The sequence below is a fragment of the Propithecus coquereli genome, unplaced genomic scaffold (genome assembly GCF_000956105.1).
Source record: "Propithecus coquereli isolate 6110/MARCELLA unplaced genomic scaffold, Pcoq_1.0 Scaffold210, whole genome shotgun sequence".
Taxonomy (NCBI): Eukaryota; Metazoa; Chordata; class Mammalia; order Primates; family Indriidae; genus Propithecus; species Propithecus coquereli.
Window position 1 is genome coordinate 2,859,061 of NW_012146079.1, and position 18,125 is coordinate 2,877,185.

Sequence of the window (18,125 nt, forward strand, 5' to 3'; positions counted from 1 at the left end):
TCACATGTACCCAAAAAATATGTACCTCTAATATATGTCAATAAAATATAAAGTAAATTTTTAAAAAGCACCAAATCTTCAAATGATCAAGTATATTAAATGGTTTAAAAATCACTCAGAACAACAGGGTTATGAATTTTGTATGTAATTAAACCTAACAGAATGTAGCAATTTATGTCAAAAAGAAAATGTATGTAACATTAAGGAGTAATAGGGAAGAAAACTGAAAAGAAACAGGGTATAAAAATAGTTATAATTTTGGCAAGTGTTTGATTGTGGATATATAATACACCAAAATATAACAATTCAGCTTGCCCTTGTGAAAATGGGGAGCATCTGAGATTTTTCTGAAGAGATGATATTTGCAAAGAAACGTTTTTTAAAGATATATTTATCCTATGTATTGCTTCTAAATATTCCAGAAAAAGAGAAGAATATTTGTAGGCAAGATATTGATTAGGAGATTTAAAATAATCCAAGAGGGATTATTTTAATAAATTCTGATGAAGAACTGAGCTAGGATGGCAGTGGTGAGATTGAAAAGGATGTTAGAGTAGACAATACCTTGCTGATTGACTCATGCTGTTTATCTAAGGATATATCCCTTCCACTACACATTATAACCAGATAGGTCTTTGTTTTTTTTTTAATCGAATACTGACTTGGAAACCCAATGCTCAAAAAATTCTAATGGTTTTCAACTGTTTTCTATTAAAAACATCACACTGGAATTCAAGACCTTCCACAAACTATGTTAGTTTTTTGAAAAAAAAAACATAAATTCTCTATCTATCTAGGATATTGCCTACACAATTCACAAAACAAGCTACTCTTTCATTTCTGCCTCATTTGTTTGCTTATTTTGTTAACCTCACAGACAATGTCCTCCTACCCAAAACTTCATCAAAGCCTATCCTTCATGGCTCATGTTAACCTCATTTCAAGAATAAATTCTCACTCAGTCACCCTAGTTAACCTTTACCCGCTGCTTCTCTCAACTTCTACAGCATTTGTTTTCTATAAAATTCATTTTGGCAATTAATTCCATTTTCCTCCCATTGCTATATGTTCTATGTGAATGTCCTCCAGAGTCAGTGATAGATCTTTACATATAAAAAATTTATATACTCCTTTTACTATCTAGTACAGGTATAATGATCAATCGACCCTTCTAAAGTAAATTATTCTGATCTCTCATAATCCATGTATATTTATGTAGTATATATTTATACAGTTTATGGTTTTTCCAGATTTATAGGGTTATTATTCTAGGGTGTATTATCCATTACGCAAGACTAAGAATCAAGTTACAAGCTTTTTTCCTATCCCCATGTATGTCCATTGGAAGGTTAATAGGATTATCCTCATCATTAATAAGGATTAATGATTTTTCTATTTATTTAAAATCTGACTTTAATATTTATTCAGAGATAAACATGGTTTTTATAAGTTTAAGCCCCACAATTTCCTTCTTTCTTTCAAAAAGACAGAAAAATAGGTTAGAGAGAAAACATGTCATTTCATTTTTTAAAATTGGGCTCAAAAATGCAGACTGACCTATTTTTTTATAGAAGAGATTAAGGAAAAGTTTCAGACAAGAAAGGGATATTGTCAGGATGGATCAGTATTTGCAGCATAGAATAAGGTAGAATTCTAGGAGGTGCTTCTTGGGACACAGAGAGTAAGAAGGAGCCAATCAGACATAGGGTGAGTCCCAAGACATCTGGGCAAATGCTAGCATCCTCCCTAGAGGAATCATTTCCACCTTGGAATTAAGCAAGCTACTGAATATGAGAGAATCTGGTAATTGTCCAAATGTTAGAGACCATGACTATTGGATCCACAAACTATTTTACACAAAGTATCTCTTAAACGCAGCCTTGCAATAATGGGTGTATTCTATATTATTTTTCAGTCAAAATGTATGTGTCTTAACGTACAGATGATCTCAATCTACAATCATTAGAAATCCATCCAACCATAATCGAACTTTGCATATAATTCATATCTGATTGAACCAAAGAAGGATGAAGGTCAAATATTATTATCTACATTCTATTGGACATGCCAAAGGATACCTAGCAATTTAAGTGTTGGAATTGGGGTCCCAAATCATGTCTCATCACTCTAAATCTAGGGAAAACGTCATAGTGTGGAGGTGGAGGAGGAGAATAACATCAAATGATAGTGGAGAGATTTGAGTTTTAATCTTGATACTTAACTACCACTACGTAGTAAGGCAATCCAACAGATGACTGAATGTCTAAAGGCCTAATTTTTCTCATCTAAAAAAGGAGAAATCTGGACTAGATGTTTTTAGACATTCAGTTGAAAACAGTTATTAATATTAAGCCATCAAATGTAAGCACTAGGAGATATAAGGTAAGTAAGACTAAGCTCTTTTCCCGAAAATAACTCAAAGATTAGTGGATGAGACATGTACAAGATCCAGAAACAACGTGTTAACAATAAAAGGTAATAGCTTTGAGAAGGGCAGAGAGGAGTACTTTATTTAGCAAGAAATGGGGATGGGAATTTAAATCTGAACTAAGTCTTAGATGAAAGAAAATTATCCAGAGGATAATTAGAGGACCAAAGGACATTCCAATCAGAGGGAATAGCATCAACAAAGGCTCCAAGTTAAAAAGCAGCATAGGTTGTATAGAAGATTATAAATAGTTTAGTACTGTTGAAGCATCATTGCAGTGCAGAAGAGAGATGAAGCAAGAGTTGAAATTAGAGGTCAGATTGAAGAGATCTTTGTATGATATATTAAGGAAGATGGACTTTATCCAGTAGGCAATGAAGATTCAAGGCAGGGCTTTCACAAGGGAATGGCATAGTTAGGGTGCACTTTTAGAAAGACCACAGACAGACATGTGAAGGAAGAATATCAACGAAACAAACTGGAGGCAGAGAATCTAGTTAAGAATCTACAGCAGAGATGATGAGGGCTCACTCTAGGGTGACGATAGGAAAGGATAATAGGTTCAAGAAATAAGAAGCATAACCAGCAGGACTAGAAGCAGATTGGGATTGGGGTGAAGATGTGAAAGGGGAAAAAAGGCATGGAATCGATTCAGGTTTCTGCTCAGAGACAGAACTGAGATACTAATATAAAGGAATATACTTTACTAATATAAAGGAATATAAAGGAAGAAACAGACAAAATTATCTTGAGTTCAGCTGAGGACATGTTGAGTCCAAAAAATGTCTAGGCAGAGATGTCCAGCAGCCAACTGAAAAAAGTAACCTAATGCTCAGGAAAGAGGCCTGTCCTGAAGAGATTTGAGAGTGAGAATTGAGAGATTTGAGTGTAGGAGTTAAGCTACATACAAGTTGTAACTGAAACCTGAAAAGTCAATATGACCACCCAAGGTGTGTGTGTACAATGTGTGAAGAATCCTCAGCCAGACCCTGTTAAATACCAAAATTATGCACTAGGCAAAGGAATAAAAAACAGGAGAGTCACCCCAAAACACAATTGGAGTGGTCACCCTAAGAAAGTGAGGGTGATCAACAGTGTAAAATACAGCTCAGATGTAAATCCAGGAAAAAGTAAGAACTGAAAAATGTCTACTAGACTTAATGATGGGGTTCAGAACATGCTCCCCAAAATATGGAACCTTGGCGTTTGAGTAAACAGAAGCAGGAAGATCACTCTCACCCTCCTCCCAGCCTTCTCCCCTGAGGCAGGTGATAAAACCTAGGAAGAATTTTCTGACCTTCCCCTGAAGGAGGTCGTAAGATCCTCATTCTGAATGTGCCCACCCTACACCTAGAGGAAAGGAACATCTTTATCTGTGAAGACACAGGGACAGGACACAGAGAAGAATCTGAACAAACAGGCTTTGCTAAGTTTGGCCAGTTTATTACCATTAGATCACAGCCATGCTTTGTCCAATCACACTTCCTCATGACTACCTCTTCATCAAATCCTAACCATAAAAATACACAAGTTTATGAGTTTCTTTGGGTATTCATTTCTGAAGCCTCCTGTATCACTTAAATTTTATATTAAATAAATTTGTATGTTTTTCTCTTGTTAATCTTCCTTTTGTTATACGGGCCTCAGCCATAAACCTAACACGGAAAGAAAAGATACTTCTCCTCTACATTAGCAATTAAGCGGTCACTGGAGAATTTACTAAAAGTGGTTTCAATCAAGTGAATAAGGGAGGAAGCTAGCCTGCAGTGGATTACAAAGTGTTAACAATGAGTATAAAACTTTTTGAAAAATTTAAATCAAAATGGAAGGATTTGAAATTTAATAAAGATTGGAAAGATCAATTTGAAAGTCCCAGTTCTCATACTCTATTTTTTTTAATAGGGATAAAAAGCCTATTTTAGTAAAACTTTATTGAAATCCCCATATATTAAATTTGAAGTAACATTTTAATTATCTGAAAAATAGGGGACTCAAACTGTAGCTATCAAGGGGATGTATGTATATATAACATTTCCCAACATACCTTAGAATTATCCTGTGAAATACTCTTTTTAAAATATACCTAAGAGGGCCAGAGCAAATGTAAACTATTGGTGAAGTAATCCTCTCTTGCTCCAACTATTTCTTCTCTTAATGCCTCATAAAAAACATTCTTTGTCACCCTTGGCCCGCAAGATATTCTCCTCTATTTTAATTTGCTTAACTCTTACCCACTCTTCAAGGGCCTGCTCAAAGTCCACCTCACAGAATCATAGAATGTTAGGGACAAAAAGGGCCCTCCAAATCCACTGAATCCAAGTGTTTCTACTGTGCTGATGAAAGAACAAAATAAAGATCAGAGTGTTTTAGAGAATAACCTGCCCCAGGTAATGCTGCTCATAGCTTGTGGCAAAGCTGAAATTTGAACCATTTCTTCAACTAATGCCCATTTCATGAGACTCCTTATTTCTCCAGCTAATTATTATTTATAGAATTTAAGACTGCAATAAGTCAAGCTTTAAGAATAATCAACTGAAAATTATTTATTTAGTCTAAGATCCAAGTTAATCATACTTCTCAAAACTAAGGAGCTGGTTTACAACTTTGCTTGTTACTTTGAATCAACTACCTACAACGACTCGATTATGTGAGTAAAGATTACAGATGTCGAATAATATTTATTTCATGGATAAATAAGCTGACTGTCAGTCACTAAATAGGATCTCTCCCCAAGAGTGCAGCATTTATTTCAGCCTCTGCCAGTGGAAGTGTTGGAGCAGATGTTGGCAGACTGTGACATACAGTATGTCTTTAAAACTTGTTGGGGTGTGAAATTTCATAAGGTCAAAAAATGCTGCATTTTGATCAGCAGATACTAGGAATTCTGTACTTTTATAAATTACTTCAGACAAACCAATAGCATTTGCTAGTAAAACGGACAAACTCAGAAACTACACTAGCTTTAGGTAGGGCATGATAATACATGCTGCTTATGTTTTAAAATCTAATTTCTATCACTTTAAAGCAAACGTTCACCCAAACGATTTTAAAATGAAAATGTGTTAAGTCAATATAAAATACAAAATATTATTTCAATTGACAATAGGATTTAAAAAAAATTTTCTACTGAAAGAAAGCCATTATTATCTAATAAGCATTTTGACAGGGAAAAAAGACATTTCCCTTACCTAATACATACATATATAGTGATCTCATCTTAAAAAAATAAAATAAAATCCTTACATAAGAATCCACTGATATACACAGAGAGGGCTTTTTGTTTTGATTTTTTAAAGTTAGTATCCTTATCATTCATATGACTTCACGAACCCTTATCCCTTTGGTTTACTGTTTCATCTTTTTCTTCAAAAAAAAATACAATATCCATTCTAACCTACTTAGAAGGGTTAATCTGAATAAAAGAATAGGGGCAAAAAAGACGGGTTCTTCTAATGGTAAAATGAATTTTATAACATTCAAGGATTTTTGTTTTCTTGGATTTTTCGTTGTTATTTTATTGCATTTTTTAGCTTCAATTTTCCCTCATATCCTTTCCAAATGTGGCTGATAACATATAATCAAGATGAAAATTAAGGATATCATCTAAAGATTTATATCTCAATGATACAGACTAGGTAGCTCTTATAGTTTAACTTACCATAACTTAAAATGCTTTACTTCTAAATGAACACAGAAAGCCTCTTTTATTGATTAATCAGTAAATCTGAACAGTCTGAAGAGCCTACTCATAACACAATTGTCATCATCATCATCTTTCACTTTATTTTGTGCTGTGTTCAAGCAAATACATAATTTCTAGACAAGTTATAATCATGTTTGTTAGATATTTATAAGGAAGAAAAATTTACAAACATAAAATCTTCCCAGAAAAATTATTTCTAAAGTAAATCATTTGTTTCTCTCATCATACAATCAATCAAAAGAGCTAAGATTATGACAGAAAACTTTGATTAGAAATGCACTAAGTCCCGCAACATCTTACAGCCAAGTTCAATCTAGCAATCAAGTTGAAAGGTCTTTGTTTACGTTTTATAAAGAAAAACTTGAGGTACATATTTGGGGAATTGTATTTGTCACATTCAAGTTCTAAATATAACAAATATTAAACTATACTGCACTGTATAAGACCACATATTATTGGTAATCCCTATGCTAAGGAACTGAAACTCTATCAAAGCTGAAAATTTCTCTGCTATTCAACATAAACCCAAACTTTTTCACAGGATTCTCATATATCCTAAAGATGTCTGACACATAAAATTATACAAATAAATAAATACAAGGTCAATCAATGATTATAATTAACTTACTTGCCACTGAAAAGTTGTTGAGGGGATAAGGTAAATCCACATCTTGAGGTTTCTCTTTATATCCTATGAATGAGCCATCTGTCTTCAAAAGGAAATATCTTGGCCTCCAGTTTTTTATATATTCTCCTACATGAGGAAAGCACGCATGTTAATGCTGAAAAAAATGAACAGCAGCTTTTACGTGAAAAATAAATTGTGGTACAATATATGTCCTATGACACTGGCCTCCAAAAATTTAGTTAGGCAATTTTCTTTTAACTTAGCTTACAAAAGAAAATACATAAGCCTACAATTAAGATTCAATAAAAACCCAAACATGTTTTGTTTTTAATGATTTCACACTTTGATAATTCATTTGCACCATTATTCCTTCAGAGAATCATTCATCTGAGTACACATTTTGTTCAGTTTTTGATTTTATCAGATGGCTGTTAGAGCATATTTTCAGCCGTTTTAAAAAGCCTTAGTAAATCATCCACACAGTATCAATGGATTTCGATGAAAAACACTTATCCTAGGAGGGGTCTGAAATAGATGTTTCTCTTCCATGTATCAAGTACTAATTGAGTCATTTTCTTAAGAAAAGAAAGTATTTTCATTATTGAATCTTGACTATAACTTGTTTAAACAGCATTTTATTGTTACAGGAAAATAACCTTTTGTACAATGCTGTTACTAAGTGAAGAAAATGAAAGAACATGGGTTAATAGGGTTTAAAACCATACAAACTCACACACACACACAAACATAATAATTGTTAAGAACGTCTGGTACCAAGCCGAGTACATAATAGTCAATAAATGTATACGGTATTAGCCTTTGAGATAAGCTATCACCTAACCACCGAAGTACACATTTTTAGCAACTAGATTACCATTTGCTTACCTACTAAAGGACTCTTCCTAATTGTAAGCAACAGAAATGCTCCATGATACCCCAGAGAGCTAGGGAGCTTTCCAGAGAGCTGGAAAGCTATCTGGTCTCATTTTTCAGTTCTCTTCTGGATATTTCTACCTGGTTATTAAATCTCAAATGCTTAGTCATATAACTAGAAAAACTTGCAAACAGATTAAGTTTCCTTACAAATCAGCTTCTTCTCTTGACTCAAGCTCAAACCTAACATTTGAATGCTCCTTCCTCTTATCCTACCAGCAGCTGGGTCAATACCGCCTTCACAGGTATCCCTGATGTAGCCTAACCTCAACTGGGCCCTTAATGCCTTACATCTGCCTTTCTGCTGGTATCAATGACTGCTCTCCCCCATTCCATTCAATCAAGTCCCGTGCATCCTGATCTATCCATCACCTCCAGATTAATCTTGTATGTGTGTGTACCACTCTCACTTTATCGCTTTTCTGCTCAAAAATATCCTGACTCTTTACTGTTTACAATCTACTCTTACCGTAAAATGTAAAGTCCAAGACTCTTACAATAAAAGGCAATCTCACCCCAACTTATAGTTCAGATGTGAAATCATTCCTCCAAATCAGCAAATCTCAGAACTTCTTTACACCTTTAAATATTACTGAGAACCCCAATGACCTTTTGTTTATGTAGATTGTATCCATAATGTTTACTATATTAAAAATTGAAAATAAGAAAATTTAAAATTTTCCATAAATTCCTTTAAAAATAAAAAACTCATTGCATGTAACACAAATAACATATTTTTATAAAAAATAAAAATTTTCTAAAACAGTGAGGAAAGTAGCATTGTTTTGCATGTTTGCAAATCTTTTTAATGTCTGGCTTAATAAAAGACAGCTGCATTCTCTTTTCTGCTCTTACTTTCAAACTGCTGCAGAATGTTATTGTGGTTGAATTACAGGGGGGAAAAAATCTGGCTCAAACAGGTAGCTGGAAAAGGAAAAAAATACTCAAATATAGTTATGGATGACCTTCTTTGATACTACACCAAAATTTGACAAGGCATAATTTCTAAAAGGTTGGTTGCAATGTGGAATTTGAAACTTTATCAGAGAGAGACAAAACAGCTGACCAGCAACAGCAGCTGCCAGACAGTCTCAGAAAGAAGAAAAAGTTTTAGATGAAAAAGAAAAAACAAACAATCATAGATTGGGTATAATTCGGAGGGAAAAGTGCCAGAACCTACCAGAGGCTCCATGGGAAGAAGCTGCAGAGCAGAACAAGAAGGAGCAAGATACCAGCAGATGATGACCCCAGAGAGGCTGAGTCCAGTGAAAAGGGTCAGTGGGGCAGCTTGCTTCTCCCTTCTGCACGTCTCTGGCAGTCAGCAGGCTCCTGAGCTGCCCAAGAGCCTTTCTACCCTCACGAGCCCAAAAGCTGCTGCCAGAACTGAGAGCTTCCTGAGGACAAAGTACCACCCTGGCAGCCCTTTGGGGCGCTTCCTGTGACCACAGACCTGAGCCGAGATGGCAGGTGCCATATTACTTCTCCACCCATAGTGTGCTTTTGTCCTACCCAGGGGGCTTCAGCCACACAGTTTTTGCCTTGCTCATTCCCTCGCAAATATTTCCCAACTCCGGCCAGACAGCTGGAGCCACAGGGGGCTGGTGGGCTCCAGGGGACCTGCATGACCCCAGAACCTAAACATTCAGAGCAGGCTGTCTTCCGGAGAGAGGGCTGGAGATGACCACAGTGCTAGCTCTGCACCATCCAAACACTTTTCCTCCCATTCCCCTCTCCTTCCGGCGAACAGAGGTGATCGAGCCAGGGCGCTCAGGAGCTGCTGCTTTCCCTCTGTTGGTGCATACACCACACCGGGGCTTCCACAGAGAGAGGGGCTCAAACCTTTCCTCTTAAACAACTGCAGGGCACAGTTGTTCTCTGTGCTCGCACTGTGAGCCCCGTTCGCCAGCCCTCCCGAGTGCTGCCTGGCTGGCTGCTCCTGCAGAGCAGGGCACACCCCGAAGTGGAGGGACATCAAACTTGCCTGATCACCCCATAGGCAATTTGGGACCAGAAAGCTTCTCCCTGGCAATGGCCAGGTATTGATATTCAGGGACTCGAGGACAGGCCTGCAGGCCAGAACCCGCACCCCCAGGACTCAATCGTATTGTTCAGGGGCACAGAGGGGAGATTTGTGAACTAATCTCGAGAGGCAAGGGAGCCCAGGGGGGCAAAACTTAAAAGAGAGTGCAGTGTGGGTCCCAGCCACAGGGCACTCGGGGGCACCCCTCCACTCACAGGAAAGCCATGCTCTCAGCCCAGGGTGGGATCCTGGACAGGGAAGCTCCCAGCCCACAGGCCCATCATCGGGGAGCTCAGCTAGTTTGAGCTCCTGCCTACTGGCAGACGCCAGAGGGAGAACATGAAGCAGGGGAGGTGGGAGAAGACTGACACCCTCTCCTGACAGCCAGATAGTGGCCCCCCCACCACAAGTACACTTTCTAGCTTAGTGGGGCCACTTCAGCCCCTCCCTAGCATCTTTCCCCAGGAGCTGGGAACAGACCTATGATCCCTGCCAAAACAGCTACCTTACCAGCTTTTGTAGAGCCTGAGGGCAAGCTGATCCAACCTACCCAGCCAAGCCTCACTCCTCCACACACCTCTGCTGTGGTGGAGAACAGGGACTCACCTGGAAGTTCCAAGGCCCCACCCATCACCTGGGGCATTCAAAAGCTTCTCCTGAGGGGCTAGAGCTGAGCACAGATCTCAAAAACAACACTGCAGCTTGTTCCTTCTGGCAAGCATCACCTACTGACAGGGAGGTCAATTTGCACAGCCCTTTACAGCATTTACTGACTCAGTCGTACAGGGTGTGGTTGATTATTACCCACAACCACCAGTTACTGTCTCAGAGGTTAAATTGGGCGTGCTAAAACAATTCACGCTGTTAAGAAGACCACAGGGCTTCAAAGACCTCCACCCTCCCTCATCAAAGAGAAACAGGGAATCTGCCCACACACATAGCTCACCACTGCTACAGCTGACAAACAACTAGCAGCTGAGAAAACCATCACACTAAGGATATCCATAACCAAGGCATCCATCCAGAACCTAGATTGACATCAAAGCACCCACTAAACAAAGCCAAAGGTTCTTACCCAACATATGCTACAGACATTCCTTTATAAGTATGTGGGGTGAGGAAGCATCACCTAAACAAAAGAAAATCCAAAAATAAGAAGTGACAGCTTCCCCAGATGAGAAGAAATCAGCGAAAAGACACCCACAAAATGAAACACCAGCCCTCAAGCAATGGATACCAACCAAAATGAAAATATTGAAAAGACAGAAAAAGAATTCCAAATATGGATTGTAAGGAAGCTCAATGAAATCCAAGAGAAAATGGAAAACCAACTGAAAGAAACCAGAAAAACAATTCAGGAAATGAATGAAGAGTTCACTAATCAGATTGACATATTAAAAAAAAGAACAAATAGAAATTGGGGAAAGGAAAAATTCATTTAAGGAAATACAAAATACAGTGGAAGGTTTTTTTTTTTTCTTTTTTTGAGACAGAGTCTCACTGTGTTGCCCCAGGCTAGAGTGCTGTGGCGTCATCCTAGCTCACAGCAACTTCAAACTCCTGGGCTCAAGCAATCCTCTGCCTCAGCCTCCCAAGTAGCTGGGACTACAGGCATGCGCCACCATGCCCAGCTAATTTTTTCTATATATTTTTAGTTGTCCGATTAATTTCTTTCTATTTTTAATAGAGACGGTGGTCTCACTCTTGCTCAGGCTGGTTTCGAACTCCTGAGCTCTAACGATCCGCCCGCCTCGGCCTCCCAGAGTGCTAGGATTACAGGCGTGAGCCACCACGCTCGGCCCAGTGGAAGGTTTTAAGAATGGACTAGACCAGGCAGGAGAAAGAATCTCAGAGCTTGAAGACAACTCTTTCAAATTAAATCAGTCAAAAATAAAGGACAGAGAATTAAGAGGAATGAACACAGCCTAAAAGAAATATGGGACTATGTAAAATAGCCAAATTTAAGAATCACAGGCAAACCTGAGGGTAAAGAAGAAAATGCACAGGACTGGAAAAACGACTTGAGGGAATAAATGAGGAAAACTTCCTCGGTCTTGCTAGACTTTTAGACATCCAAGTACAAAAGCTCAATGAACACCTGGGAGATTCACTGCAAAGAGTCAATCACCAAAACACATAGTCAACAGACTAGCCAAAGTCAACACAAGGAGAACTCCTGAGAGCTGTGAAGCAAAAACATCAAGTAACACACAAAGGAAAACTCATCAGGGTAACTGGAGACTTCTCAACCGAGACCTTACCAGACAGAAGGGAGAGACTCTGTGGCCTCAGCAATATTGAAGTTGTGTCCGCAGAGTGCGCCTGCGCAGCTAAGAGCACCGCAGGTTTTTGAAACATGAATCCTTCACGCTTCCTGGCTGCCTTTTGCTTGGGAATAGCCTCAGCTATTCCAAAACTTGATCAAAATCTAGATACACAGTGGTACCAGTGGAAAGCTATGCACAGGGAACTATATGGCACAAATGAAGAAGGATGGAGGACAGCAGTGTGGGAGAAGAATATGACAATGACTGAACTGCACAATGGGGAATACAGCCAAGGGAAACACGGCTTCACCATGGCAATGAACGCCTCTGGTGACAGGACCAATGAAGAATTCAGGCAAGTGACGAATGCCTTTCTAAACCAGAAGCACAAGGAGGGGAAAGTGTTCCAAAAGCCTCTGTTTCATGAGGTCCCCAAATCTTTGGATTGGAGAGAGAAAGGCTATGTGACTCCTGTGAAGAATCAGGGTCGGTGTGGTTCTTGTTGGGCTTTTAGTTCAACTGGTGCTCTTGAAGGACAGATGTTCTGGAACACTGGCAAAACCGTCTCTCTGAGGGAGCAGAACCTGGTGGACTGCTCTCAGCCTGAAGGCAATCATGGCTCAGATGGTGGCCTGATGAACTATGCCTTTCAGTATATTAAGGGGACCAGAGGCCTGGACTCTGAAAAATCCTATCTGTATGTGGCAAGGAATGAAATCTTTAAATACAAGCCTGAGAATTCTGTTGCTAATGACACTGGTTTCGTGGACATCCCTGTGCAGGAGAAGGCTCTGATGAACGCAGTGGCTATTGTGGGGCCCAATTCTGTTGCTACTGATGCAGGCCATATGTCCTTCCAGTTCTATAAATCAGGCATTTATTATGAACCAGAATGTAGAAGCAAAGACCTGGATCACTGTGTCCTGGTGGTTGGCTATGGCTTTGAAGGAAAAGATTCAGATAACAATAAATATTGGCTTGTCAAGAACAGCTGGCGTTCAGAGTGCGGTTGGAACGTAAAAATAGCCAAAGGCAGAGACAACCAGTGTGGAATTGCCACAGCAGCCAGCTATCCCACTGTGTGAGCTGATGGATGGTGATGAGGAAGGACTTAAGGATAGCATGCCTGGGGAATTTTATCTTAAAACTGACCGAATCCTTATTGTGTAAGATAAAACACTTGAATCATTGTGGATCCAAGTTGTGATGTAAATTTTGTGACATTTTTACAAGGGCAAAATGTTACCACTACTTTAATGACTGTTATAAACAACTTTATGATATCAAAGATTCATTGCTTAATTCTAAGACTTTTTAATTTTCACTTATTAAAAAGATGTATAAAACTACCTCTTTAAATAAATTTTAATTGGTTATGTAAAGACAGACGGGATTGGGGCCCCATCTTCAGTATTCATAAAAAGAACAACTGACAGCCTGGAATATTGTATCCTGCAAAACTAACTTTCATATATGAAGGAGAAATAAAAACTTTTGCAGAAAAGCAAACAGTGAGGGAATTTGTTAAGACCAGACATGCCCCGCAGGAAATATTCAGAACTCCATTATACGTGTATCAGCACAATAGTCATCCACCAGAGTAAAACCATCCAAAGGCTAAAGCTCAGAGCTCATATAAAACAATAGTACAAAAGGTAAAACAAAGCAATAAAGTACTACCCAACAAAATGAAAAGAAAAACTTCCCACATATCAATTTTATCATTCAATGTGAATGGTTTGAATTCCCCACTTAAGGGACATAGGCTGGCTAAATGGATGAAAAAATACAACCCAAGTATCTGCTGTCTTCAGCAAACAAATCTAACCCACAAGGACTCATACAGACTCAATGAAGGGATGAAAAAAATATTCCATGCAAATGGGAACCAAAAGAAAGCAGATATAGCCATTCTCGTATCATATAAAATTGACTTTAAATCAAAAATAGTAAAGAAACACAAAGATGGTCATTATATAGCAGTAAAGAGAGCAACTCAACAAGAAGACATAAGAATCTTAAATGTTTATGCACCTAACACAGGACTGCCCATGTTCATAAAGCAAATCCTATTAGATCTAAGCAAAGAGATAAAGAGCAGCATCATAAATGCCTGGGACCTCAACACCCCACTTACAGAACTGCACAGGTCATTCAAGCAGAAAATAAATAAACACTGGACTTAAATGGGACTCTAAAATAAATGGACCTAACAAACATTTGCAGAACATTTTACCCCAAAACTACTGAATATATATTGTTTTCATCAGCACATGGAACATTCTAAAAGATTGATCATATCTTAGCCCACAAAACATATCTCACAAATTCAAAAAACAGAAATTATATAATGTATCTTTTCAGCCCAGAGTGGAATAAAACTAGAAATCAACACCAAGAGAAACATTCAATTCTACACAAAGTCACGGAAATTAAACAACCTGCTGCTGAACAATTATTGGTCAATAATGAAATTAAGATAGAAATCAAAAGATTCCTCAAACTGAATGACAAACTGAATGCAAGCTATCAAAATCTATGGTATTCAGAAAAAGCAGTCCTAAGAGGAAAATTCATAGCCTTAAATGCCTACCTAAAAAAGACAGATCACAAATCAACAATCTGTTGACATGTCTCAAGGAGCCAGAAAAAGAAGAGCAAACCAAACCCAAGGCCAGCAGAAGAAAATAACTAAGGTCAGAGCAGAACTAAACAAAATGGAAAACAAAGAAAACAATACAAAGGATCAATGAAACAAGAAGTTGGTTCTTTGAAAAGATAAATATAATTAATAGACCTCTTGCTAGATTAACCAGGAATAGAAGACAAAGGACCCAAAGAAGCTCAATCAGAAATGAAAAAGGAGATATTACAACTGGTACCACAGAAATACAAAATATCATCTGTGAATACTATGAAAATCTCTAGGTACATGATCTTGAGAATGTAAAGGAAATGGACAAATCCCTGGAAACACACAACCTCCCAAGACTCAGTTAGGAAGAAATAGAACTCCTGAACAGACCAATAATGAGCAAAAAGATTGAAGCAGTAATAAAAAAAGCTTCCAACAAAAATAAAGCCCTGGACCAGATGGATTCACAGCTGAATTTTGCCAACGCTACAAAGAAGAGCTTGTACCCATACTGTCGAAATCATTCCGTAACATCTGAAGGAGGGAATTCTCCCCAACTCATTCTATGAAACCTGTATCACCTTGATGCCAAAGCCAGGGAAGAACACAACAACAACAAAAAAGAAAACTACAGATCAATATCCCTTATGAATATAAATGCAAAAATCCTCAGTACTAACAAACCAAATTCAATAGGACATTAAAAAAATAATCCACCATGATCAAGTGGGCTTCATCCCAGGGATGCAGGATGGTTCGACATATAGAAATCAATAAATGTGATTCACGACATAAACAGAAGCCAAAACAAACACTATATGATATCTCAACACATGCAGAAAAAGCATTTCACAAAATTTCACACCCTTTCATGATAAAAATCCTCAACAAACTAGGTATAGATGGAACATGTCTCAAAATTATAAAAGCCATATATGAGAAACTCACAGCCAACATTATACTGAATGGGAAAAGGTTGAAAGCATTCCCACTAAGAACTGGAACAAGACAAGGGTGCCTACTGTCACCACTTCTATTTAACATAGTTCTGGAAGTCCTAGCTAGAGCAATCAGGCAAGAGAAAGAAATAAAGGGTCTCCAAATTGGGAAAGAGAAGATCAAACTATCGCTTTTTTGCTGATGATATGATCTGATATCTGGAAAACCCCAAAGACTCCTCAAAGAGACTCCTGGAATTGATAAATAATTCAGCAAAGTCTCAGGTTACAAATCAATGCACATAAATCAGCAGCATTTCTATACATCAATAATGGTCAAACTGAGAGTCTAATTAAAGACTCAATATCATTCACAATAACCACAAAGAAAATAAAATACCTAGGAATATACTTAACCAAGGAGGTGAAAGATCTCTGCAAAAAAAAACAAAACACTGAGGAAAGAAATTGCAGGTGACACAAACAAACGAAAAAATATCTCATGCTCACGAATCAGCAGAATCAACGTTGTTAAAATGTACATACTACCCAAAGTGATTTACAGATTCAATGCAATCCCCATCAGAATGCCAATGTCATTATTTCACAGATCTAGAAAAAATAATTCTATGCTTCATTTGAAACCAAAAAAGAGCCCAGGGGGAGGAGCCAAGATGGCGGATGAGACAAGCCGCCAGTCAGAAGGTCTCTGCAAAAAAGACAAATTTTAGAAGAAAGAGAAAAAAAATAAGCAAGCAGAGAAACATAGATCGGGTGAGGGTCGGAAGGAAGGGTGCCTGAAACTACAGGAGACTCCACGGGAAGACGTTGCGGAGGAGAACTGGAAGGAGAAAGGTCCCGAGAGGCTTGGAGACCAGCCACAAGGGTAGGTGGAGCGGTTAACTTCCCCCTCCCTAGCATCTCGAACTGCTGGTGGCTCCTGAGCAGCTGGAGAGACCTGCCAACACCAGCCCAGAGATGGCTGCGGCCAGTGAGCAGTGGCCTCTTGTGGACTCAGCGCTGGGCTCCCAGCCCCCTCGGGGCACCTCCCCGGGCGCAGACCCGAGCCTAGCGGCACACGCCATAGTGCTCCATTCTCTCCTTCCCCCTCCCTACCCGGGCGTGCCCAGAAAGACAATTTAGCCACCACACGGAGGCATCTCCAAGGAATGGGACCTTTCCTTTTGGGGCCCTACAGCAGACTGAGGAGTACTCAGACTGCGAGTTCCCTACCCGCCAGCCCTCCCAGGTGCTACTTGCCTGGGGACTCCAGGAGAGTGGGGCAAACCCCGAGGTGAAGTGAAATCGATCCAGCTTGGGCGCCCTGTAGGTGATTCGGGACCAGCGCCTCTCCCCCTGGCAGGGTCAGGGATTGATCTCCAGGGTCCAGGGGTCAGGCCTGCAGACCAGACCCCGTGCACCCGGGTCGCGATCGCGCTGCCCTGGGGCATGGAGGAGGAATCTGTGAAGGAGCCTACTGAGGAGTGTGTGCCTTCAGAGGCAGATCAGCGTGCCTGACCAGCGGCCCTCCTCCTAGAGGAGGGCTGTGCACCCAGCTCAGGCTACGATCCTGGGTGCCGAACCTCCCAGCCCGCGTCACACCCAGCGAGGGGATCCATAGGCCTGAGGCCCCGCTTGCTGGCGGAGGCCTGGGGGAGGACACGGAGAGGGGGAGATTGGAGGGGAGCGAGACCTGCTCCAGAGTGTGGGTCTTGGACAGCCCCACCCCCCAAGCCCAGACTTTCAGCTGAGTGGAGCCATCTCAGCCCCTCCCGGCAGCTCTGAACAGAAACAAAGAACAGAACTTTGACCGCTTCTAACAGCAGCTGTGGAGCCTGAGAGCAGGCTTATCCAACCCAGCCCCACCCAGACTCACTCCCGGTTTTGCCCCCACTGAGGGGGAGAATAAGGACAGCTCAGGCTACGATCCTCAGTAGGGAGCCTCTCGCCCACCGCCCATGTCACAGCCAGGGGCGATCCATAGGCCTGAGGTCCTGCTTGCTGGCAGAGGCCTGGGAGAGGCCACGGAGTGGGGGAGAGTGGAGGGGAGCGAGACCTGCTCCAGAGTGCGGGCTGTGGGCAGCCACAGCCCCCAAGCCCAGACTTTCAGCTGAGTGGAGCCATTTCAGCCCCTCCGGGCAGCTCTGCACAGAAACAAAGAGCAGAAGTTGATCCCTGCTAACAGCAGTGGTGGAGCCAGAGGGCAGGCTTGCCCAACCCAGCCCGACCCAGACTCACTCCTCCCACTGAGGGGGAGAATAAGGACACACCTGGAAATCCCAGGGCCCCGCCCACGACCCGAGGCACAAGAGGGCCTCTCTAGAGGAATAAGAGCTAGCTACAGGACCCAAAAACAGCACCCCAGCTCGCTCCTCCCTGCAAGTGCCACCTACTAACAGGGAGGTCATCCTGCACACCCTTTTACTGCATCTACTGATTCATCATAAAGGGTGTGGTCGAATCTCACCCACAAACACCACCTACTGGCTCAGAGACAAAGCAGGGTGTGTCATTATCCAAACGAAAATTTAAAGGCAAGAAGGAACAACTGATCCAGATGGGGAGGAACCAGC

The 18,125-nt window shown here is 40.3% G+C and overlaps 1 protein-coding gene and 1 pseudogene across 3 annotated transcripts in view; one reads left to right on the forward strand and one right to left on the reverse strand.

Annotated features, from left to right (window-relative positions):
- Positions 1–18,125, reverse strand: part of AKT3 (v-akt murine thymoma viral oncogene homolog 3) — a 295,324-nt gene that overhangs the window by 147,246 nt on the left and 129,953 nt on the right. For all 3 annotated transcript variants that reach the window (XM_012644381.1, XM_012644380.1, XM_012644382.1), the window contains one exon: positions 6,760–6,885. In XM_012644381.1, the coding sequence (XP_012499835.1) occupies positions 6,760–6,885 (126 nt within the window). The remainder of the gene's footprint in view (positions 1–6,759; positions 6,886–18,125) is intronic.
- Positions 12,069–13,064, forward strand: LOC105810398 (annotated as a pseudogene).